Below are 25,636 nucleotides of genomic sequence, written 5' to 3' on the forward strand. Positions count from 1 at the left end.
TTATCACATCAATCACATATTGACCCCTCACACACTGATAGTAGGACACTTCAATACACCACTCTTATGAATAGATGGATCATTTAAACAAAAAATTAAACAGAGAACTGGAGCTATCTAATATTATAAACAAATGGACCTAACAAAAGTTTACAAAACATTTCACCCAGGCTGGAGAGAAGACCCAGTGGTTAAGAGCACTGACTGTTCTTCCAGTGGTCCTGAGTTCAAATCCTAGCAACCACATGGTGTCTCACAACCATCTGTAATGGGATCTGATGCCCTCTTCTGGTGTGTCTGAAGATAGAGACAGCACATTCATATACATAAAATAAATAATTCTTTTTTTTTTAATCACCAAAACACAAAAGAATACATGTTTTTCTCTGCACCTCATGAAACTTTCTCCAAACTTGAACAATTTCTCCAAACTTGAACAATTACTGAGACACAAAGGAAGTCTCATCAAATACAAGAAAATTGAAACAACTTCATGTACCCTATGAGACCACCACAGAGTATAGCTGAATATCACCAACAAAAGAAACAACGAAAAGCTTGCAAGCTCATGGAAAGCTCTCTACTGAATGAAAAACTGGTTAAGACAGAACTAAAGGAAGAAATAAAAGACTTTCTAGAATTGAATGAAGATGAATATGCCACATACCCAATCTTGTGCAATACAACAGAAGCTGTTCTAAGAGGCAAATTCATAGCACTAAGTGGTTACATTTTAAAAATGGAGACATCTCACACTAGCAACTTAATATCCTGCTTGAAAGCTCTAAAAGAAAAAAAGAAGAAATCACTCCAAACAGAAACAGATGGCAAGAAATAATCAAACTCAGGGCTAAAATCAAAAGAGAAATGAAGACAACAGTAAAACAAAGACTTGGTTATTTGAGAAAATCAACAAGCTAGGCAAACTCTTGTTCAAGCTAACTAAAACTAAAAGGCTGAGAAGGAATATCCAAATTAATAAAACCAGAAATGGGAAGGAGGACATAAATGCAGATGTCATGGGAACCCAGAAAATATTAAGGGCATACTTTAAAAACCTGCACATCAACAAATTTGAAAAATCTAAAAGCAATGAATAATTTTCTTGCTATGTATCACTTAGAAAAGTTAAATCAACACCAAATAAGCAATTTCAACAGACCTATAAACCCTAGTGAAATAGAAGCAGTTATTAAAAGTCTCCCAACGACAATAACCACAACAAAAGCCAATTCATTTTATGAGGCCACAGTTATTCTAATACCCAAACCACTTAACAAAGAGAATTACAGACTAATATCCCTTAGGAACATAGATGCAAAACACCAATGAAATAATAGTAAACCTAATCTACAAATCAAAAACCAATAAATGTAATCCATCATATAAAAACCTGAAGGACAAAAAAAATTGACATGATCATCACATTAGATGCAGAAAATACCTTTGACAAAATCCAAGACTGAATTGGAAATTTCTTGTTACTTTGGCAAGTTAATTCTGTCAAATGATGTTTTGCTGGGGCACACAGGTGAAAGGATGCCTTTCTAAAGCAGACACGTGAAAGAATGTTTTCCTGAAGCAGACACAGGTGAAATGATGTTTGGATATAGCAAACACCTGTGATGAAGGATTATAAATCTGACCCCATTGACAGTGGGAGACAAACTCTGAGCATTGGTTTGGTTTGCTCAGCCTCAACATTCTTCCTTAATAACACATAGGAATTGGTTCACCTTACACAGAGTTCTTGAGTTTAACTTGTTACTTCCACACAAAATGCTCATGAGGTTCCTGCAGGCAGCTTGCTGTTCCAAGGCCTCACCTCAGGCAGGTTGAGCAAGCCTGGCGGTTCCTTCAGGATTGAAGGACAGCTGGTGATTCTCAACTGGTGTCTGCCTGTCTAGAGGACTGGTCTGCAGCTGCTGAGTCTTATTTGGTGTTTGCTATGGGACTGAAGATCACCCCCCACCAGAGTATTGCTAAACAGGTCCACTTCCCCCATATCCTAATAACTTTTCTCTACAACTACTTCCACTGGGTGGTAGGATAGAGGAGAAGTTGAGTTCTTATTAAAAGTGGGTCACAAAAATGTATATCTACACAACATCATTCAAAATAAAAGTCCTGGAGAAAATATGGATACAAGAGACATACCTCAACACAATAAAAGAAGTTCACAGCAAGCCCAGAGCCAATATCAGCTTAAATGGAGAGAAACTAAAAGCAATTTATTTAAAATCAGGAATAAGACACAGTTGTCCACTCTATATATTGATTCAATATAGTCTTTGAAGTCTTAGCTAGAGCAATAAGACAACTGAAGGGAATCAAGGGGACACAAATTAGAAAGGAAGAAGTCAAAGTATCTTTATTTGCAGAGATATGATAGTATACATAAGTGACCCCCAAAATTCTATAAGAACTCTTACAACTGATAAACATTTTCAGCAAAGTAGCTGGATAAAAACTCAGAAAAAATTGTAGCTCTCCTATATACAAAGAACAAATTGATAAATAAATCAAGGAAATAGTATCTTCCACAATAGCCTCAAATAACATCTTACCAAAAGCAATTGCAGATTCCATGCAAACCCCATCAAAATTCCAACACAGTACTTTACAGTCCTTGAAAGAACAATACTCAACTTCCTATGGCACAAAACAGACAGATTGATCAATGGAACTAAATTGAAGAACCAGATATAAACCTTACACACTCATGGACACCTGAGTTTTGATGAAGCAACCAGAAATACACACTGGAAAAAGACAAACAGCATGTTTGACAAATGGTGCTGGTCAATCTGTATTGCTCTGTGCCTAGAAATGAAAATAGACTCTTTTTATCACGCTGTACAAAACTCAACTCCAGATGGATAAAAGACCTCAGTATAAAACCAGATACATTGAACCTCATAGAAGAGAAAGAGAAATAACCTTGAATTCATTGGCACAGAAACATATGAATTTCCCTTGGAGAGAGATATAGAATAAATTTTATGGATCAAATGGGGGAGCAGATGTACTGGAAATGGGAGGGTAAGATGGACAGGTGGAGAAAGCTTAAACTGAGGGCTATTTGAGGGCTGGTATATGGAAATGTAGTGCAATAGAAACTTCCTTAAATATAATAAGAAGTCAATCCTCATAAAGTGTCCAAATAGAGGGGGAGATGGAGTCCTAACTGGTCATATCTTGCCACCAAAAGAAGCGTCCAGCACCTAAACTGAACTATAACAATGGCCAAATTACAACTGGCCAAAGGGGTCCCATGGAAATCTGAAACATCACAGGCTGTTGCCAAGACAATAGGTTACTCGCCACAAAGTGACAGCAAGGCCCCATTGCTGAAGACCACACTCAAACAATTCATTGAACAGGGAGAGACTGGACTGGTGGTGCCTCCACAGGTCCTTTGCCCTAATATTCTGGTGATCTTTTTGGTACAGCAAGGTATTCCCACACCATCAGAAAGGAAACATAAATAACAACCCAGCCACAAAAATCATTGCTCTACAGTGCTGTCCTGCCTCTGAGATATGCTGGGGCGATGGTGGCACAAATTGTGGGAATAACTAATCAATGTTTGATTTAACATAAGGTCTGCTCCATGAAATGGAACCTTTTTAGTACCTTACTTTCTGGTTAAAACCTCCTTCCTACCACTCTCCTTCAATGGTGCAGGTGAAACCAAGGACCTTTCACTTGGTAGTTTATGTGCTCTACCACTGACTTCTGCCCTCATTCCCACTGTATCTTCTTCTTATATCTAGCTTCTCTTCTTAGTCCACTGTGTACAAATTAGTATTTACTCCTTGTCTGCCTTTTCTATCATCCTACTGGAATTTACTTTTGTTTTGCCTTAGGTATCTATAACTCCCTGAAGTTCTACCCGCTAGTGTCCCCCTGTCCAATCCATTCTGTGTTCTGTATGTGCATGTGTGTGTGTGTGTGTGTGTGTGTGTGTGTGTGTGTGTGTGTGTGTATGTGTGTGTGTGTGTGTGTGTGTGTGTGTGTGTGTACATGTCTGACATACTTGACGTACATGTATGGTATGTAGTGTAGAGGAGGCCATGAGGTATCAAAATGTATTGCCCCCTAAGTTATTTTGTGAGACAGGGTCTCTCACTCAACCTAAACATTTCAATCCTAGTTATGCTGTTGGGCCAATTAAGTCCTGGAACCCACATGCCTCTGTACTTCCATGGCCTTAGTCCTGGAGTTAAAGGGATACACTGCCATGGTGGGCTTTTTATGTGGGTGCTGGAGATGCTAATTCAGGTTCTCTCGCTCATTAGCGAGTTTTGTCCACTAAGCCATCCCTCTGCGTCTCTATTCTTTATGTCTAAAGTGTACAGCTGAGCAACTCTTCTCGACCCAATCTTCTTTCCATTGAAATGGTATCATACTGTAAGCCTTTACGCCTGGACCTAGCACTGAAACACTTCTACCATTAGAGCTGCGTCACCTCTCTGGCTATGCTTCTTCTGTTCACTTTCCTAAACGTTTTCCAGCCACGTTCCATTGTATTTCAAGACATACAATGAAATTCTTGTTTTAGCTTTTTCTTATATCAGTTCCCTTGTTCATGACTTCAAGCTGGCGGGCACCCTTGTCACTAATAACGTCCCATTTATTTCTCAAGGTCAGTCACAAGTCTCTTTATTAATTCTTCCCAGAAAACTCTGATACTTCTCCTTTCCTCTTCTGCACTTCTATGATACTTCTCCATTTTATCTGAGAGCTGTTGGTACTAGCATCATGTTGCCATAACTACCTAAGCACTCACTGGGGCCAAGAGGTAGAATTCTTTTTTCCCAACACATTTGGCAACATAACTGAACATCTAGTAGTATATGTATTGAATAGTTTCCAACAGATTATTCGATTACTTTGTCAGTACTCTCATACGACACTAAACCCATGATTAATCTTTTGTCACCACAAATGTCAAGCACAACTGGTGACAGAAGCTAGGAAAGATTGTTATATATAAGGTGCATGAAAAAGGGAAATATTTGCCTGTTTAAAGATCAAACAAGATGGAATGCTAAGGTTCTTGTAGTGAGGGCTTTGTCCAAAAGCTGGAAGTGTTCCTTAATGTATTTAGGTCCCTGAGGCAACTCTACAGTGGTTTGGATTCGGTCCTTATCCAGTTCTTCCAAGAGAGTAAACAGGCACATTATTCCTTTTTTTTTAAACATGTGCTGGGTTGTTAATAGCCAGGTGTTTAATTCACTGGAGTGAATAATGACACATCCATTTTCTGACAATTTTCTCTAGGATGTTTGCATTCCTAAGCTAATAATTAAAATTCCACGTATCCCTTATGACCATTTGTGAAATTGAAAATATTATGTGATGTATAAGAGGCATTCCAGTCTGGATAGAAGGAAGCCAAGAGGAAGGCACTGCTCCTCAAGGATAAGAGCAGCAGAGCAGTAAAGAATAACCAACTCTTTGGTGCTGTCTCTAATGTTGGCCTCATTTCCCAGGTGGGGATATATTACTCCATCAGGAAAGGAAGAAAAGAGCAAAGCAGCTAAATACTAAATGCTAAGTCACCTATTAGCAGATGCTATGGGGGGGCTCTCAATTAGGCATTATATTGTAAGCCTGTAAGAGAGCCCCATGATATGCTGGAGGCTCCAGTTTAGTCATGTTGACAAGTTACCGCATCATGGTCATAGTTATGACACCAAGTGGTGAGAAGCCTGAGAAATCCTAGGAATATGAGGAAAGATGGATCTTCTCAAGGAAGTTATTTTTATTTCTAAGACTCATTATTATTACTGAGTACCCTGCTCTGGTCTAAATGCACAAAACAATCCTCTATTGTTTGTTAATTATGTAAGACATTAAGATTCTTTTTGTAATATATTTTCTTCTGAATATATATATATATATATTATATATATATACATATAAATAATATATTATGTATATAAATTATATATATAATATATTGTGTGACAACAAGGTCTTTAAAGACTGTATTCAGTTTGCTCCATTATCTCCAAGACTTTCACAGAAGAACTTCGTGTGAGGATGAACACTGTATCAGACCAAGTCAAAACCGATTTCAAGATCTCCCTTATTTATTATACATTATAAATATTTCAAAGCTATTTATCTAGCCTAACTCTGATGTACACATTTTTTTCCTAGGAAAACAAATGACATGATCTTTTCCGCTTTGCCAGTTATATAGATCAGAATTGCGGTAGATTTACAGAAGAACTGGTGGAGGTCAGATCTCACAGTCTGAATTGTAGCACTGAGTGTTTTAGAGACAGTGAAGGAGAAAAGAAACCTGATGAGCTGTGGGGTAGCCTGCGCTTGTCCTTCCGTCCACATTTCTTTTGTGGTGGATAGAAAACAGAGGTAGATCTGTATAGCAGTTCAAGACATAAGCCTAGGGAGTACAGAGCCTGGGTCCAAATTCTCGTTTGCTTTTGGTTTTCAAGACAGTGTTTATTTCTCCTTGGTCGGATTCCTTCCTCTTTCTCAGCCTCAATTTCCTTTAAGCGTTATTATTGTTATTCTGAATACAGGAATTAAAACTGCTGATTGCAACTTTCTTAACATCATGGATGTCTAAGTTAGCTGCACAAAAACATCCTGTGCCTTCCATTCACTGCATATACCATGCTGTCTGCCAGATGTGTACAGAGGAGTCTAAGCTACATGGTTACCAAGGTCTGTGCCTAAGTGAATGTCTCCTATTTGTGAGGAGTTCTAAACAGGTTTCCAAATAATATCTACATGTATGTCCTGGCTGTTTAGTATCTGCTTCTATTTTACTAGTTCTTTGTTTGAACTAATTTCCCAATGTAGTCGCTGAAGTATTTTCTCATGAGAGTTGTGCACTCTTGCTATCATTCACTTACCTGGCGGATTTCTCCCTGTTGGACAGTTTTTATGATGTTAATCCATTCTTCCATGTCTTGTCGGTTTGGTGCAACTAACGAGACTTTTCGGTGTGGTGTGATAAGCTAAAGGAAACATCATATTATTAGTTGATTTTCACCAACAAAGTCCCCGGCCCCCAATTTGCAAATTCTCTATGAAATTAGACATAGGTACCAAGCATATTCCAAGGCACTTCTTGAATATGAACTAAGTTTCCAGGGCCACCCTCAGCTGCTTTAATAACTACTCAAGACAATCATAATTATAATAGTAATAATTAAGATTTTAATGCCACTTCATGGGTGCCTAGAACTATTCCCATGTACTTTTAGGCATATTACTTCAATCAAACTTGGTTATGTTCCCATGAGATGAGCACTGTTGTCGTTTTATAGTCAGGAAAACCAAGACAAGGACAGCAAAATGATTTTCCAGAATCGCCCAGCAGTTTAAAAGGCGAAGGCAAATTCTTTGGCTCTTGAATGAACAAACTTAGTCACCCAACTACATGCCATGTATTCGTAAAATGAGCTTGCCTGACACTTTTACTTGCTCACTGCTGTTCTATGTGAAGTGGGGGAAGTATATTTGCTTCAACAGGGTGCCTCTCGCTGTGTGTGGGCAAGACAGGATGTGCAGAAATCCAGTTTCTTTATCATGGACAGGGATAAATGGAAGAGAATGTTTACAGTCGTCTCTCTCAATCCTCTGAGATAATGCAAGGACCCAGCCAGGAATAGCACCAATGCCAGTCTAAATGTCTCATTTGTTTGTTCGTTGCTTGGTTTACTTGTTTGTCTGTTAACTTATTATTGGATTCATGTGTGTGTATGATGTTTGTATACACATGGATGCTTGTCAATGTACGTGTGCATATGGCAAAAGACCATGTGAGAAGGCCACTTTTGAGGTGTTGGTTCTCTCCTTCCTTGATTGGACCCAGGGACTGAGTTCAGACCATGGCAAAGTCCTGATGAGTCATCTCTCTGGCTCAGGATTGAAGGTCTTAAGGATGTAGCCCATGCTTCAATGACCCTGCTCATTTTTATGATGAACCTCTCAAATGGAAGCTAGTGCTAACCATGCTAACATGTAGTGTCTTTCTCCCTTCACATGTAGCCCTTGATTGTGCAGTAGATAGGCCTAGGAACTGGTTGGAAACATGACTACAGTCACGCCTTCATTTCACATCTATTCTTAGCTAATCCGTTGTGCAGTGGCCCTGAGCTTTCATTAAGATAAGGAATAGCTTAGCCTCAAGAAGAAACCTGATAAAACCAGCTGATGAGGCTGGGGAGGACAATTTCAGGAGAGGTGAGATGGAGTCTTTGGAGCTAGTGGACTTGATCCTTTTCAGTGATTATTTTGGTTTAGATTTACATGAGTGACCAAAGCTGCACAACATTCCAGGCACACTAACCCCTGAACAATTCCTCTGCTTTCTTAGAAGTATTCTCATCCGGAACCTCACTGTGAGCTAAATTTCACTGAGGATTATCCATATCGGCAAAGGAAATGGTGCCATGGACCTTGGTTATTCTGATTTTTCCTATGACTTACCTGTGTCTTGTAACCCTTTCTGACAATACTTCTAAATTACATTAACAAGAAGACTGGCTGAATGCTATAATACTCAAAGGCCTCTTGTCCCCTAAAGTCAGCTTAGCTTTATAGCAGCCTCACTGTCCTGTCTATCACTAGGTTAGTGGCCATTTGTATGAATAATAATACTTTGCAATCAAAGAAGACACAGTAAGCCTGATGCCCCCTACCAAGCAGCCCCATCACATGCATTCACATATTCTCAATCTTACTTACACAGAAACCGTGGCAAAGATTTCTGCAACTACTTTCTGCCAAGGCAACTTGAGACAGATCAATTGTTTCAAAGTGTGCAAACTGGAAAGACATAAAGGGAGAATGGTAAGAAGTCACACACACACACACACACACACACACACAGAGAGAGAGACAAACAGTTTTGGCAGTTATGATCCAACCATTTGTTTGTCTTGAGGGCTAGGATTTATATAGTAACATGATTTTTGTGGATATAACAAGTATAAAACTAAATAAAAATACAACTTTCCTATAACTTTTCTGACAGCTTGTAGTAAGGCTTGAGCTGGTCAGTTTAGACTTAGCCAAATATAAATTTAAGGCTAGATAAGATAACAAAATATAGCCTACCTAGGGAAAGTTGTAGTATAAATTATTATTTAATGTACTACTGGGTTGGCAGCCTTTGACTATCTTGCTTGGCACATCCAGTTTGGAGCTCGTATCTCTTGGTATAACTGATTTGGTAGCTATTGCTCAGGTATCAGCTGGAAATAGGACTATCAGGAGGACAAGACTGTTTGATCACTATGTAGCTTGTGCTGTCATGCCAGACACCATGTTCAGAATAGCCCAAGACTTAGTCTAATGCTTTGTTATCGTCATCTTTAAATTCCTGATCATTTGATCTTTGGGCTTGTGTTTTGTAAATAAAGCCCAATAAGACCATGGGCTGTGCCCATGAGCACTGAGACACATATCATCCACATTTCTACCCAGTGTCCCGTTATGTTATACTAATTGCATTTGTCATAAGCCTAGCTTTGAATTCTAGTGAATCCCATCATAGTAGTAACGCAAGTATGTAATGTGTATGACTGAGCAGACAGGGATGCTGACAGTCCACACAGACTGCTGGAGTTGGAACTTCCTATAAACAGGAAGAAAAGGCAGTGTTTTTTAGGAAATAAGCAACCAGGGAGCCCTGTAATTCATGCTCTTATCCTCTGGTTATGCAACCACTTATGCTCAAAAGAATGACACTGGAGGGAAAGGGAAAAGGACACTCGGGCAAGCCAGAAGGTAAAGGAAAGCCCAGGCAAGCTACTGTCTCTTTCCCACTCACTCAGAAAATGTAGGCAGCATGTGAAGACATAAAAAAGTAAAGAAAAAAGAGCTAGTTTTTTATACTGCTGAAAGCACAATACACATGAATGTATATGCTACTAACATAAATTATACAATGACAGTTGTTTGGTTGTTCTTTCTGTAAGATAAATGCTCTTATATTTACATTTAAAACTTGAGTGGTAGAAAAGAAAATTAAATGGTAAACCTCATGCTAATTTTTCTTTTTAGAATAACGTTAAATATTAAATTAAAACACCATAAGTCAACACTTTATATTTTAGTATAAACATGAAACATTTTGTTAGTACCATTAATGAGCTATTTCCTGGTTTTTTGAATAAAGTATTCTGTCTATTCATTTTGCACTGGGCATGATGCATTTGGTAGGCACCTCTGGATACAGAAACTAACCAGGGAATCCATGCAAAGGACAAGATAGGAAAGGGGACAAGAAAATACTACCACCTGTCTGTGCAAAGGGATTCGCTAAAAGAAGAATAGATGGTTTTAACTTCTACTCAAATGGTAGTCTCCTCCGAACCCACCCATTTCTTGGCACCCACCCATTATAGCAGATGAAAGGCTTCTATAATTACCGAAGGATGGTGTGCAAAGTGGAGCTTCTGTCCTTGGATCAAACAGTATCTAAGTTTCCATCTCCGGAAGGAGTTACAGTTCTTTAGCAGGGGTCCTTCCTTCAGTATCTTCTGAAAGACAGAAGCAGAGCAGTAGGTTGGTGAGATGAGCTTGTGAGGTCGTTGATTTGTTCTCTCAGGTGAGAAAATTACCTATCTGGAAAAGTCTATCTCTCCGCCATGGCTGATGAATAGCCTGTAGGCTAGGCAAGAACACAAGGAAATTAGTTCCACCAGAAAAGGCATTGGTTTCCTTCCTATGAAGCACTCATAATGACATATCCTTCGATTTTCTTAGGATATATTGCTCAAAAGCTATGGGGAACATTTCCATTTGTGGCCAGGATAGAGAGGAAAGCATGTATGTGTAAAGAGAAAAATGACAATCCTAAGAAAGTACAGGTAGCAGTGGAAAAGGCTGAGTTCAATAAAGGCTGATTTTCCTAACCTATTAAGGTCAGAGATAGAACCTTCCAATCAGTTCTTTTAGGAGATTCTTCTTAGAATATTAAGTGGGATTATGTCTCTTCACCACTCACAAGCCTCCGATCACTTCCTAATATTTTTAGAAGCAAATATAAATTCCTTATCAAGGCCTTCAGGGGATTCATGAACTGGTGACGGAGCAAGCATAAAAAGGACTCCAAAAGACAATGACCTTCTGATCGCTTTCTTTATTTAGCACATGGTCTGGCCAAAGATTTTCCAGCTATTGCTCAACACACAGATCCTACCGGATACAGAGACCACTTATCATTTGTGGCCAGGGAAGACATGCTTGGATATGTTATAGAAAAAAAAAGCATAAAGACCGCCATAAGTACTCACACACACTTAATCTGGAACCAAACCCTCAACAGAGAGACACTTAAATTCACCAAATTGATCCTCTCCCTTTTTACTGTAAAGTCTCTGTTATCTAATTTACTATTAAATGGCTTTAATAGCAAATTAGAATTTACTACTAAATGGCTAATGAGGTGTTTTATTTAGCCTAACTAGCACATCTTAAAAGTTTAAATTAATCGCTAATGTTTAAAAGGCTTGGGTTTCCAGGAAAAAAAGATGTAGTTACTTGTTTCTTTTATTTACATTTTTTAAGCAGAAGAGCTAGCAAAAGTAGGCCTATGTTCTTGCATAGCAACACTTAGCTGGAACCGTGTAGCAGCTACCTCCTTCAGATGGAATATCTGACTATGTCAAACGACTGAATCTGAGTAAGTATTGGGAGGGTATATTGCTCGGCGGTACAATGCCTGCATCTCATGCACAAGTCCCTATGCTCCATCCCCAGCATCATGATCAATTCATTAATAGGAAAAACAAGGCTAAAATGGGGGAGAATGAGTACGAATAAAGTATGACGACATATATGAGTGTAAATATCATAATGAAATCCGTAACTTTTATATGTTAATCTAAAATATTGATAAATCCAATTGTCCTGGTAACTGGAAATGGGCCCCTTCGAGCGGATGTACTAAGGGCACCGGAAGAGGTAGAAAATGAAAGTAGAGCAGGAAAACACAGGGAATGAAGGTGGTTCAAACACCGAGTAGAGGAAAATGATGAGGCTGTAGAAGGCGAAACTAAAATGAAGGATATGCAGAAAAGCTATATGGGAATCTGTGCTCTTCAAACCCAAGAAAAAGTTTTAGGTAGTAGAACATAGGCAACATGAAAAGAGAAGGGAAATTTCCTAGGGATTAAGTGTGGACAGAGGACTTGGTAATAGGAGACAGCACAGGGTGAATTATCCAAACTAAGGATAAGTGTAGAAACTTTATAGGCAGCCACTAGTTTATGTAAATAAAATATATAACAGAAAAAGGAGATCAAGCAGGAAGTATCCTGCACGGGTAGACAACGATGCTCCTAGAAGACCTGGGTTACTAAATGAAAACTTGGTGGTTGACCATAAATTGTCAGTAAGCTCATCCCTTTTGGATGCAGGGGACAGAGAAATCTACTTTAAGTGACAAGGAAGCACACACTTGCTCACTGCTTTCAAGTTTAGATACTGTAAGATAGAGTAATCAAAGCTTCTGGGGAGAAAAAGATGCCAACTGTGTAATTTAGCCATCTGTAAGCGATCCTACTAACCTGCACGACAAGATATGTTCACTGGTGCAGCAATGGCAGTGACATTACAAAATTAATGAACCACTTTCTGATTGGACTTAAGGCCTGTTACATACATACCAGGGAATTCACATCTGGTGCTGCAAATCTATTGGCTATTTCTTCGTCCCCTACCTTCAGTTTAAAGACTTGTAACACAGATTACCAGGTATCTAAATATTTACTTTCTCTTCTGAAAAGCACTTATGCTTTTATTAAATGTGCCAATAAACTCAGATGTTTCACATTGTAACCTGGGCATATAATATCTCCAGAGGATTCACATTTTAGCTTAGCCATTTGCTAGATATTCTGTGGTATTAGTATAAACTAGAAGGAAAAATAACTATCTTTCTCAAATTCCTATCTTATCTATCCCTAGACAATGTCCTTTTGCTCAGCAAACCATCCCGGGTACAGTGGTTATTCCAGGGCCTCTATTAGTGCTGGGAACAGGATTTAGCACCTCTAGAGGAGCACGAAGTGCTCTTAATTGTTGAGCCATCTTTCCACCTTAACCCACTCTTAATAACCCAACATCCAACCCCAAGTCCAGAGACCTAAGCCAAACTCCACTCTTAAGAATTCATTAGAGATAGCAAGTTCATGTGGGAGCAAAGTTTTCTGTATGTCATTGTAAGTAATCTTAGACCAGAAATGGATGGTGATAAGTTAAGATGTATATTGTGATCCTATAGCCAGCATCAGGAAAGTAACTTTATAATTTTATATATGCATATACTACATAAGGACTAGAATGGCTCAAATATCCAAAATACCAGTAGCATCAAATGGTATTAAGGATGTGCCATAATAAAAACTGCCATTCATTTTTGTTAGGAATGCAAAATGCTATAGGCAATTTGAAAGGCAAGTTTATCAGTTTCTTGCAAACTCAGTGTAGGATCGAAATCCTTGGAATGTGCTGAAATCTTACATCGCTGCAAAAATTTGCACACAAATGTTTGTAGAAGCTTTATTCATAATGGCAAGCCCTGGTTTATTACATGATGTTTTGCAATTTTTCAATGTTAGCAGCTAGTGGGGGGGGGGGAGGCTTTTGAAGGCAAAGAAAACAGTTTGCAAGCTATGGCCTGCTGCCAGGCAGAGTTTGCAAGTTCTGCATTACAGTTGCTATTGCCTCTGAGGAGGTTACAGTAAGTTTAGAGTTCATGTATAAGAAATCTACTCATGTAAGACACATTCCTATGTTGGAGGCAGATAATGCAATTTATGTATAGTAGGGATAATGACTTAACAAGGATTTCTTACTGTCTAAATACAGGCTCTATACCATCAACTGTTGAACATCTATGAATACTCAAACCTCGATATCTAAGAACTAACAGTGGATTTCTAAACTCTGTTCCCCTTAGAGAAACTTATATTCTAACCCAATTATTGTTTTGAAATAAACTGTTATTTGTTTATTTTTATTAATCATTTTATTTGTTTACACTTCAAATGTTGTTCCCCATCCTGGTCTCCCCTCTGCAAACACCCCATCCCATCACCCCTCCTCCTGCTTCTATGAGGGTGCTCCCCCACCCACTTACCCATTCCCACCTCAGCACTCTAGCATCTTCCTACGCTGGGACATCAAGCCTTCACAGGACCAAGGGCCTCTCCTCCCATTGATGCCAGACAAGGCCATCCTCTGCTACATATGCAGCTGGAGCCAGGATTGCTCCATGTGTGCTCTTTGGTTGATGGTTTAGTCCCTGGGAGCTCTGGGGCGTCTGGTTGGTTGATATTGTTGTTCTTCCTATGGGGTTGCAAACCCCTTCAGCTCCTTCGGTCCTTCCCCTTATTTATTTATATTTATTTTTTTTAAAAAGCAGCCTCAGGATGAGAGTTTGAACAGGGAGAAGCAAATTGCAGGCGATTTCTACAAGTCCATGAGCTACGTGCCTTAAAGACAACTTTTCCCAGCTATCAAACTGAACAAAGGTCTGCTGTGGAAACTGGAAGAGCAAACAAAGGCAGCAAATCCTTCAGATAAACCTTCAGAAGGGGTGAGCTCTGCCCGTCTCCCAGGAGAACTTCCCCGCGCTCTGAGCCACAGGCCGTTGGCCGACCCTACATCTCCAGTGTCCTCTCTGTGCAGTCATGCACTGTACGGTCTCCGATTTCCAGAGAGCAAATCTGAAGGTCGGGACATGCTCCACTACTCTCCTCAACCTGCAATTACAGAAATGTTGGTGGACTCTGCTTTTTCTCCTTCTGACAAGGAAAGTGGGAAGGCCTGGTTAATTAGTGTGTATACAAACAGAGGGAAGCCGAGTCCCACCCAACCCCCCACTAAACTTTGTCCTAAAAGACCACAGATAGCTAAGAATTCGATTGTGTTCTGTGTAGTGTTCTGAACAGTCATTAGGAGAACTGAGCTAATGAGGTTCCCCCCAAGGGGCAACTAGCCATCCTTAACATTCCAGAGACATAATGTTCCCAGGTGATCATGAAGGAAGGCCTGTTTAAAAAAAAAAAGAAAGAAAGAAAGAAAGAAAAAACAGTCCAAGGGTGACTGAAAAACGAATTAGGATTCACATTTAGGTAGCATTTTCTAGCTTGGATCTGTCCTATATGGAAAAATCCAAACTTAGTTTCTTTGTTATTTTTTGGTGGTTGTTGAAAATAACTTCCTACGGTTTCTTTAAATGATTTTCCTAGATACTTTACTCTTTTGGCACCATCAAAATAATTTAATAGCTTTCCTCTTAAATAGTAGTACTTCATTTTGCACTTTTGAGATCCTCAGCCTCCAGGGGCTGGAATTTTTGTCAGAAGAAAACATTCATAAGGTTTTTATAAAAGGCACCTAGGAATAGGACAGTATGTAGTAAAATCTGCTTGGTGGCCACTTTTATGGGCACATCATCAATTTCATTAAATAAACCATACCCATAATCCTCTTTACTTAATCTGTCACATTTCTGTGGTTAATATCTGCCCACTCGGTACAACACAGATATTAACCACCCACCCTCTGATGCTTCTTAAGCCCAAAGACACTGCAAACTGGTCGCCCAGTCTTTCTTGCCAGTTGTAATATTAAAACCCAGCTAAGTCAAGAGAGACTGTGCTGGAGTGGGAATGATTTGGGTTGTTCATCCACCTACAGTCCCCAAGATTCAGTCACCACACATACAATAAGTTTCCGTCCAATCCAGAAGTACAGGACTCAACGCTCAGGTAGGAAGGGCCCGTGTCCAGTGTCCATACAAAGTTACTTTCAAATTGTGGCGCTCAGCGGAACAGGAAACTGTGCTTCATTTCATGTTGGATCCTGCCTGATAAACCAGTCTCCAAATCCACCACGCTCACACCCAAGCACAGGGGATTTTTCTTCCTCGAACACTCAGCAGCACCAAACGCAAAGCACTGCTTTTGCCCCACATTTATAAACTGTCTGAAATACTTCAATGGGACCCCGATGGCCTACAGGTAATTAACTCCTGCCTTTTGCTTAATTGAGAAAAGTAGAAGCGCAGCTGTGGCCTTAACCTTTTCTTATCTCCCTCCCAAGTCCCCAGAGCCTCTCATATCTGCCAGTGTCTCTTTTTCTCTGGCTTGTGAGGCTCTGGGGGAAATCATTCGCCGTTTCTCAGTAAAACGAGCCCCTATTACATAGCCAAATTGAATTGCGTACGCACCCAATCAAACAGTAGGCAAACAGCACCGCATGCACCAGTACCTGTTCGCAGCTAGCTACTCTTCCGTTTGATTTGCTCGTACTGCTCTTGTGGAGGAGGCTGGGCTGAGTCGAGGGATGATCACTCCCCGAATAAGAACTGGACTCTCACTATGAATCCGGCTTCAGAGAGACTATCTTTCTATATGTGGCTTCTTCCGTCTCCAAACCCAGAATATCTATTCTCTTTGCTTTGGGGGTGGGGGCAATAGGAAGAAATCCGTTTCTCAACAGGGGCCTGACAAAGTTGATTCAGAGAAACACTGTTTGATTTAGTTAAAATGCAACTCTGGGTGCTTGGGCTTTAAAAAAGGCCAGACCCACTGTTTCTGTGAAGGCTTTACATTCCCCAGTGTCTTGTTGACGTGGCAGGAGTCAGACAGACTGGCTCCAGCACTTACTAGCTGTGTGACCTTGGGCAAATCACTTAACCTCTCTGAGCCTCAATTTCCTTGTCAGTTAGATGAGGATACCCTGCAGAGCATATATCTGCCACTCAGAGTCCCTTGTCCCCTATGAGTTGTAGAGCTGGGGCTGGGGTTGAGGCTTTAGTTCTATCCCTACCAAGCCATGACTACCCCAGTGCTACAGCAGAAGGAAGAGAAATAGGGAGAAGTACTCCACAGTTTGTCCAGAAGTGGCAGCCCTAAATTCAGGGCAGCCGGGGACAAACTAAAGGCTGTTGCTCATACTTGTCCAGACTATAGGGATTAGACTCCTACTGCATTTTATGCTAAGGAAGAAATATTGAGGGTCACCCAGGTTTCTATTACCTGCCAGTAGAACCCAGGAAAGCCTGGGGCAGTGTTATTATTTATTTAGTTTCCTAAACAGCTAAGAACTTTGACTAGTCCTTTCCACATCACTGCAAAGATATTTTATTAGACATGTGCAAATGTATGATAGACACCTATTCTTTCTCTTGGTGCAATTCAATGTTCTATGAGCAATGTTTCTTGGCTTTCTCAGTTTAATATAAGCACGAGGGACCTTACAAGCTCAATATATGCATAACACCTTATTCCCCTGTACAACTAGAATGATCTTTGCATAGATAGAATGTGATTTCTTTGTATGGTTTACTATTGATGGACAGTGGTTTCAGGCTTATTCCATTAAACCACATTTAAATAATTCTCTGTGTCTAAGTGCCATTCCCTGACACATGAACATCAGTAAGATGAACATGCGGGATTGGCAGCATAAAATGAATCCACTGGGATCTTAAAGCTGAAACACTTGGACATTTTAGGGTAACTAAAAACTGGGGAGCAGGAAATCCAGTAAAAGGAACAGTGTAAGGGAAATCTTAGCTTATAAGTTTGAGTGTTCTTGAACCAATCTCTCTCTCTCTCTCTCTCTCTCTCTCTCTCTCTCTCTCTCTCTCTCTCTCTCTCTCTCACACACACACACACACACACACACACACATACACATACACAAAACCTTCCTTTGTTTTGTTAATTACTGGAGTTTCTAAGAAGGGTAAGAGCTACTAATTGCTTAGGGGGTCAGAAGGATGTAAACAATCTCGGCCCTGGTTGATGAAGTACAGAAAGCAGTGACTTGGCTTTTGGTAATTGGCTTGGGTCTAGAGTGGAGAGCTCAGCAGAACCCCCAGACTAACCAAACACATCCGTGTGTTAATGACTGTTTTGTGCAAAGTGCCTTGCATTAAGTAGAGTCAAGTAGAGTCAAACAGATCATGGGTTTGTTTGACAGGATTGAGATATGAGCTCTGGCTTACAGAGTCCAAAGACTAGACTTTGTAATTTTCTGAGCTAAGCAACAGGTACTTTTAGCTCTTCCTACCCTGTTGGGGGTGATGAAAATGAGGATCCAAATGGAGCTGCATAAAGCTAAATCAAACAGTAAGTTAATGGGAGAACCTGGGCTGGACATTAGGACATCTTATTTCAGTGGGATTGGGGCGCCTTAGCAACTTGTCGCAGGTAAATGAGGGTTTCCTGTAAGCACAGTGAGTGTATCTACTCTGCCTTATCAGTCTCTCCTGGAATATGAGTAGAGTTTCAGGGCACATGGGAACTATGGGAACAAATGAGAGAAGAGTGCCTTGACATCAAGAATGAGATTAAGAGGGAGAACTGGTTTAGAGGTAGAGAAGTTTGGGTTGAAAGGTAGCTTCCTGCAGAAGGTTGGCTTTGCTCTACCAACGCACGGATTAAAGATCACCACTGGGAAAAGGAAGATGCTTTTTAAGCTGTAGAGAAGCTAGAAGTTTCGAATTAGACAAGATGGGAAAGCAATAATGTCCCTGAAAGTTTAGTGAGAGAGCCTTGCTGCAGCCACAGTGCTTGGTCACTGAACAGGAAGTCCTGGGGTCATACAAATGCTCTATGGAAAAAAATACCAGAATATTTTGGACTTTGGTCTTCAACTTCCCCAGGATCACAGAGGCCAGAACACCAATTTACTTCTCTGGTGTCATAAACTTGAATAGGATGACAAAGCAATGTCTGCTTCTAATGGCTTTTGCCTTCACCATCTCACCTTTCAAAGACAGTTTCTCACATGCCTGTCTCAGGACTCTTTGCCCAAACTTTTCTAATTGTAGGTTGCCAATAGCAAGCCATATGATCTTTTTATCTTAACTCCTAAGGTCAGTGGGCTCTATTGGAACTCACATGATGGTTCTCAATGGAAGCAGTGGGGATGACAATTTCTTTTCTAAGCTTCAGTTCAACCATTCCCATCCACAGAAAGAAACTTAAGACTAGTTGACAAGCACCTATTTTCCCCCTTTGCTTTCCTTACGTTATTTCCCTTAAGGTCTACAGAAAGAGTCTGATGAAAGAAACAGAGTAGTTGAGACTTAAGGAAGTTACCTGACTAGTCCTCAGTCCGAGTAGGTATCAGATCTGGGATTTGAACTATAATCTACTTGACTCTACATGCCTACCCCTCACAATACATCTACGGCATAGTCATCAGAGCACTATTTGGATTTCAGATCCAACTTGAGGATCACCTAAGTCCACTTCTTTTTCTATCCAAAGAAAAAAAGAAGGGAATGGCAATCCTTGCAGGGAGTTTAGTTAAATTTCTTAAACAATTACACAAAAGGAAGAAAAAAATCAGTTCTTTGGTGAGGTAACTAAAATGTCATCACCCCAATTTTTTACATAGTTTCATTTTTCACCTTGCAGCAACATTGTAGTCCTGTTAGAAACTCCTAAATTAGGAGACTTTGGCCTTTAAAGGTATTTAGATATGCTTTCAACCTAAGAGCAAAAAGGGACTTTTCAAATTAAAACTCTCTCAAACAACAGAACACTGATGATTTAACTTGTGTTCTTTCTGGGATCTCATTTATCCAATCATGGCTTTAAATGTCTCTCAGATGTGCAGGTTGTAAGTCCCGATCACCTAACCTTACATGTCCTTGGGAAGTAAATGCTTACTACTGACTTAGGAAGATTGCCTTACTGCAGCTACTCAACTGACAGGTTGTCCTATGGTAAAGTGATTAGATAATATAGAGGGGATGCTTGCTTGTCAAGATTTTCTTAGCCTTAAGGCGTGGCATTGAGAATAATTATGAACAGGTTAGACAGAATCCAGTGCTAAACCAGTTTGAATCTACTTGCTTCTCATAGCAGCCGTGATCTAGGAAATGATATATCTGTGAATTCACTAGTGTGGTGAGCGTGTGTGTGTGTGTGTGTGTGTGTGTGTGTGTGTGTGTGGCTAAAATGGGAGGAAGAAGAAAGAAGGAAAGAAGAGAGGGAGGGGAATATCAAAAAGGGAGGGAAATGGATAGAGACTGAATTATGAGGAGGCTGCTTCTACCTCATCAGTTTGGGTGAGAGTAGAACAAGGTCTAAGGGCAGTTCAAGGGTGAGATCATCTTGGGGTATGGTGCCTGATGATTACACATAGATGAAAGTATATTCTGTTCAATCCTGGAAGCCGTGGATAGTCTTGCTGTCTTTAAGAAGACTGTCCCTGGATGAATAAAAGTGCCTTACAGACAGCTTAGCAGTTTCACAGGTCACTAAACTCAGAGTGGAAAGGGAGCCTTGATTCCACATAAATTACTGACTAGGTAGCAAAAGCAAAGTCTATAGGTTAAAAACCAAAGCCGCCAGTCTCGAGCTTCATGGGGTAGCAACTCTAAGAGTAGAGCGACAATAAGAACTGCTCATTTTTGCTGAGTGCTTACTATAAAAAAGAGAGAGATTTTTGTTAATAATATTGTATGAGTTATCTCTTTTGACCCTAAAAACAATTCTAAAAGGTAGATGTTATGATAATTCTATCTTATAGATGGAAACACTGAGTCTTTGAAAGATTAAGTAATTTCTCTAATGGATTCATAAATAGAAAAGCTAAAACTCCACACGAATGACCAGTTACTTTCTCAGCGGAAGAAAACTGCCTAAATAGCTATTTAGAAATGATACTGTAACTGACGTCAATTGATAGAAGCATCGTTGGTATAAATCAAAGCTTGTTGGCTTTGTGTTGCCTTTGTTAATATTAAAAGCTGAAGTAAGTAATTAATCACTTAATTTCTATAATGTTTTATAGGCTGAGCTTGAAGATCTTTGACTCTGAAGTCAAATTTAGCAGACAACCAAGGCAAGAGAGACTATTGGCTTTTGTTTTTGAATGAGTGTGACTCACGGAAGTAATGTACACGGAGTCATTTGACAAAGTGCAAGTCTCTCTTTACTTCATCTCCATATTTTATACTTTCTGTATTTGATAGTGTTTGAATGAGCAATTCATAGATCAAATGCTGAGTTCTACTTTCTTGTCAGTTTGTGATATAATTTTCAGCCATCACTGCTGGTCAGAAAAGTATGACGTAATTAAATGGGCAACTGGCAGACATCCTCTTGGTTAATGAAAGTAATTCTACACTGCACCCAGTGGAACACTCTTCTCTGATCTGAATGACTCCTCATAACATTTAAAAAAAGTAACTTGTTCACGATCCTGATGCACACAAACATCCCATAAGGATCATACTGAAAAACACTAGTGTGTGTGTCTTACCCTGCCCCCATCCCAGGAGCCACTTCTCACAGCCTGACCCTTTTCTAACTGTGTCCAGATCTGCAACTTTATAAAAACTTCTCCCTGTGGGCAAACACCTTGTAAAACCACCCCTACCCCTCTTTAGCCAGGCTGTATTTAAGAGATTAAGGCTATTCCTAAATGTCCAATGACTACAGTAGTCTAATACCCACTGACCAGGCTTACTTAAAGTAAGGCTGACTACCATTTCAATTTTATGCAATTCAACTCATGATAGCTTATGGGGGGGGTGAAGAAAAGTAGAAAAACTAAGGGAGAGGAAAGGAAGGAGGAGAGATATGTCAGTAGAACTAGATCACTAGTTCTGGAATGGGAGGAAGAAGCTAAGATAAGAAACAAGAATAGGACATTTCTATTACATGGGAGGTTTAGCTGGGGGTGACAGCAAACACAGACTTGCAGAAGACAATAGCTGTTCATCCCCTTCCCCCACCAGTGTTGCATAAGATTCCTATTGGTCTGGGAACAATCTCTATACCACCCATAGGTTGCCTCTTAGATTATACCCTAATCAATGTGTGTGGCTCCCTGTTTTGAGTAACTAAGGCCAAAGCAGCAGCCACTAAATGGGAAAAGAACTGTTATCAGCTGCAATCTGAAAACAACTGGTCTTGAATCTCGCTCACACACAAAACAAACAGTTGGCAATTTCATCCTAGGGGAAGGAGAAGGACCTTTAACTAGGAATGGGACTTACAAATGATGATTAAGAAAGGAAAGCAGCAAAGGAAAGGCCAGTTTGGAACAAACTCACTAATGACAATGTTCTCAGAAAAATAGACTCAGCTGTGCCCTTATTGCCCAGTTTATCTTTTTATTCATGTGAATAAGAATAATGTTCTCACCCGATGAACATCTGACATCTACATCTTTTTGGAAATATCCTGCTGGGAACTTTGTATTCACTAGTGCTAAAACAGCAGCACTGGGAGGTAGTATTATCCCCCCTTATACTACAGACAAATGACAGCAACTCACAGAATAGTGGATTCACTTCTCTAAGATCATACACAATTCTAAAGAGTGATGAGTTCGAACTCAGGCCTGTCTGAGTCCAAATCCTACAAGAATGTCTATGCGTTACATTCCATACCCAATGCCTCTCTGATGAAAACGGAAGGACGGTTGTGGGTGAGACAGTGGATAGTTTAAGGAGCTCTAGGAGATTAGTATGGGGAGCTCATTTGTCATGGAGTTTGATGATCAGAGTAACATACAATCTAAACAAATTATAGCACTTCCCCAAGCTGCCATCTCCTTGCAAGGAAATTTGGCATTTGATTTAGCAAGGGAAGCCAAAATATAACAGAAAAAATGCTGCAGAAAATGCAGTCCTACCAAATTTAAGACTCTGTGGATAGCCCCTCATCCCAGGACACAAATTATGTCAAAATGTAGCAGGTCCAGAAGACAAAGTCAGCACACAATTCTCTTGGCAAATCACATTGTAGGGTACAGCTGAGTTATGTCTGACAGGAACAGTACCCACAATGCCACAACTTCCCCAGAGGACATACTTGATGAATGTTTGTAAAGTCAAATTGAGTGAGGAAAAAAAAAACGCATCCAGGGAAGACAATGAGAAAAGTATTTTCAAGTGTCTAGAAATCCAGTTCTTATCAACTGACTCTCAAAAGCCATTATGGTTGCAGGAGACACATGAGTATTTTTATATATCCAGGCACTTATATTTAGGCAAAACAAATTTGGGTACAGTAAAAAGGGATGGAGATTTTTGAACTCAGATAAGTCTGGATTTGAAATCCTGCTTCTGTCACATTGTTGTGTGTGTGTCCTTGAGCCTCCCCGCTGTTGTCTGCTAAAATCAAGTGTAACAACGCCAATGCTAATAAAGATGAGGCTAACACATAAAATTGCAGAGTGGGGGAGTAGAAATGTACTATATACTTCTCCATTCCTTCTGGGATTGTGACAGTAACACTGTTGGAGCTGGAATTAGAACTCCATGAAGTATGAGTGTCTTGTCCTAATTTGGGATTGTAACTTACATATGAACAGGATAAACCAGTAGGTCTATAGTAAGCCAGAGACTGCAGTGCTTTGGGATTCTTTTGTGATTCTTTACCTTCTCTTGAGTAAAAGAACAAAGATCATCGGAAACAGAAACAAAAATAACTAGAAAACATAACTGAAGTCTGTAAAGGAATTTGTGCTTTCTGTCTTCATCTCCTGGGAGGTGTGAGGTCGTTGAGGATAAAGGAGAACATCTATTTAGGTACAAATAACAAAGGTGAGTTGAAAGGAATGTTAGGTTCGAGAAAGCTGCATTAGAACAGTTAGTGAACATGAGTGTTTGTGTCTTTTTAAATTTAGAACATAACATTTCAAATATAATGCTCTCTAATGTTTGTATTAAAACAAAAAGAAAATTGTCAGAGACCTGAAAGGCTGACTGATTTGAAAACATCCCCCTCTATTGTATTCCTTTACCCACAAAGTAGGGGAAACATGGGCCTGGGAACTGGTATAATCTGCCCTGGATGAGGCACCACCAATGTACCCAGCAGAAATTGTACTCACACTATATTCTGATTCTTGGCCAATTATATGGGAAGAGATGACTTAAAGTCTAACCTTGAGAAGTTAAAACTAGTTAAATGCTGTAAGGGCAGACGTCACAAGGACTATCTTATCTCGCAGAAAACTTTTTGAAGAGGAAGGTTTTAACTGTGATGTTGCTGGACTGATTCTAGACGCCTGCAAAACTACATAACTTCTGTCATATACTGTACTAAATCCATTGCCAGGACTTTTATTTTGTTTTATCGGCAGTGCTAGCGGTTGAACCAAAGGCCTTGTGCATGATCAGCAGGTGCTCTCCCATTGAGCTTTTTTGCCCAGACCCTGAATTCTTGCTTATCCCTGTCAGTCGTGTGCTATTGGGAAATCTGAATGAACAGTTGTACACTGAGAAATGTCAAGTGCGTGTTCTTGTTTTATTTGTATAGATTTGAAAGTCTTAGGAGAGCAGGAGTGAACTATACCTTCAAAATTCCATCCACTTCTTCTTCACGGCAATATGGGGTGACCACATGCTTAAGATATTCCTTATAAACAGTTTTTCTTTCATTTCTATTTTTTTTTTCTCTTACAGTACTGGGATTCTAATCTAGGTTCTCATGCATGGGAGGCAAGTTCTCTACTGTTGAACAAAATCTCTAATCCTATTCCTTTCCGTTTAAAAGTTTTCATATTGCTGCACATGAAGGGGCTGCTAATTCTACTTTGCTCTTCATTTTTCCAGGTTCAACTAAAAGTTTGCTATATTAATAAAAGGGTGGTGCAAAAGCAAAATGATTGTAATATGGGGAATTAGCACAGAGAAGACAAGGGTAGTCCATGCTAATGAACTTTCTCTGCTTTTCACAGAAAGAATGGTTATAAGGACACTCTGTCTGCCTACAGCCCTCGTGACCTTCTCCTAAGGACAAAACTGACATTTCCTTGCAATGAACTATGCATAAAGTTATGGAAATTTGACACTGATCTATGGATATAGCAATTATTCCAATCTTACTGGATCTCCCAGAGAAGCTTTTTAAAATCTCGCTTGAAACAAAATACTTATTTTCACTGCCACAAGACTATATTTTTCATAAATAAACAACTTAGAGCACCTAAGAGTTAAACAATATGTGAATTAGACATTGGTCAACTTTCAACAGTCACCCTGCTTAAGTTGTGGTACTTACATATAAGGTTGAACACTGTCTGTTTTCTTAATTGAATATAAAGTCACTCAAGCTCACACAGGACCATATTTCAACGAATGTATAAGACAGTTTATAAGTCAACTACAGATGTATTATCACTTGTCATATCACAGCTGAGAACCAATGAGCACAACATCCTGAACATCCTCTTTCTTCTACATTATAATTTAACTGTGGTCTCAAGTTATGTCCATGGGGGGAAAAAGACATTTTTGTTAGGACATGATTACCAAAAAGTGTTGAGGTGCTCCTTTTGACCTGTCTTCTTTCTCAAAATGATGAAAGGAGTCCTAGTAGGTCTGTATGGACTATGGCCTCCACTCTCCAGAATCTTTAGGTTCCCAATAACATGTTACTCTAAATGTAGAAGTAGCTCTCATTTCTCATCTCCCAGTTTCTGTAGATTAGAAGCCCAGCCTGAGTGTCTCATCCATTTCAGGGACTCATCAGACTGTTAATCAAATGCCTGATGTGACTCAGGTCTCCTTGGTGATGAGGCTATGACGGCTATGACACTATTTCTGTCTGTACCCTCTCAAGTTGTTGGGAGAATTCAGTTTCTTGTG

General features: G+C 39.8%; 1 protein-coding gene across 1 annotated transcript in view; it reads right to left on the reverse strand.

Annotated features, from left to right (window-relative positions):
- Positions 1-25,636, reverse strand: part of DGKK (diacylglycerol kinase kappa) — a gene marked incomplete at both ends in the record, with an annotated part of 118,241 nt that overhangs the window by 59,195 nt on the left and 33,410 nt on the right. Inside the window, 3 exons of the mRNA XM_080910888.1 lie at positions 6,894-6,998; positions 8,734-8,814; positions 10,422-10,532. Coding sequence (XP_080767014.1) covers positions 6,894-6,998; positions 8,734-8,814; positions 10,422-10,532 — 297 coding nt within the window. The remainder of the gene's footprint in view (positions 1-6,893; positions 6,999-8,733; positions 8,815-10,421; positions 10,533-25,636) is intronic.

The sequence above is a fragment of the Micromys minutus genome, assembly GCF_963924665.1.
Source record: "Micromys minutus genome assembly, chromosome: X".
NCBI classification, from domain to species: domain Eukaryota; kingdom Metazoa; phylum Chordata; class Mammalia; order Rodentia; family Muridae; genus Micromys; species Micromys minutus.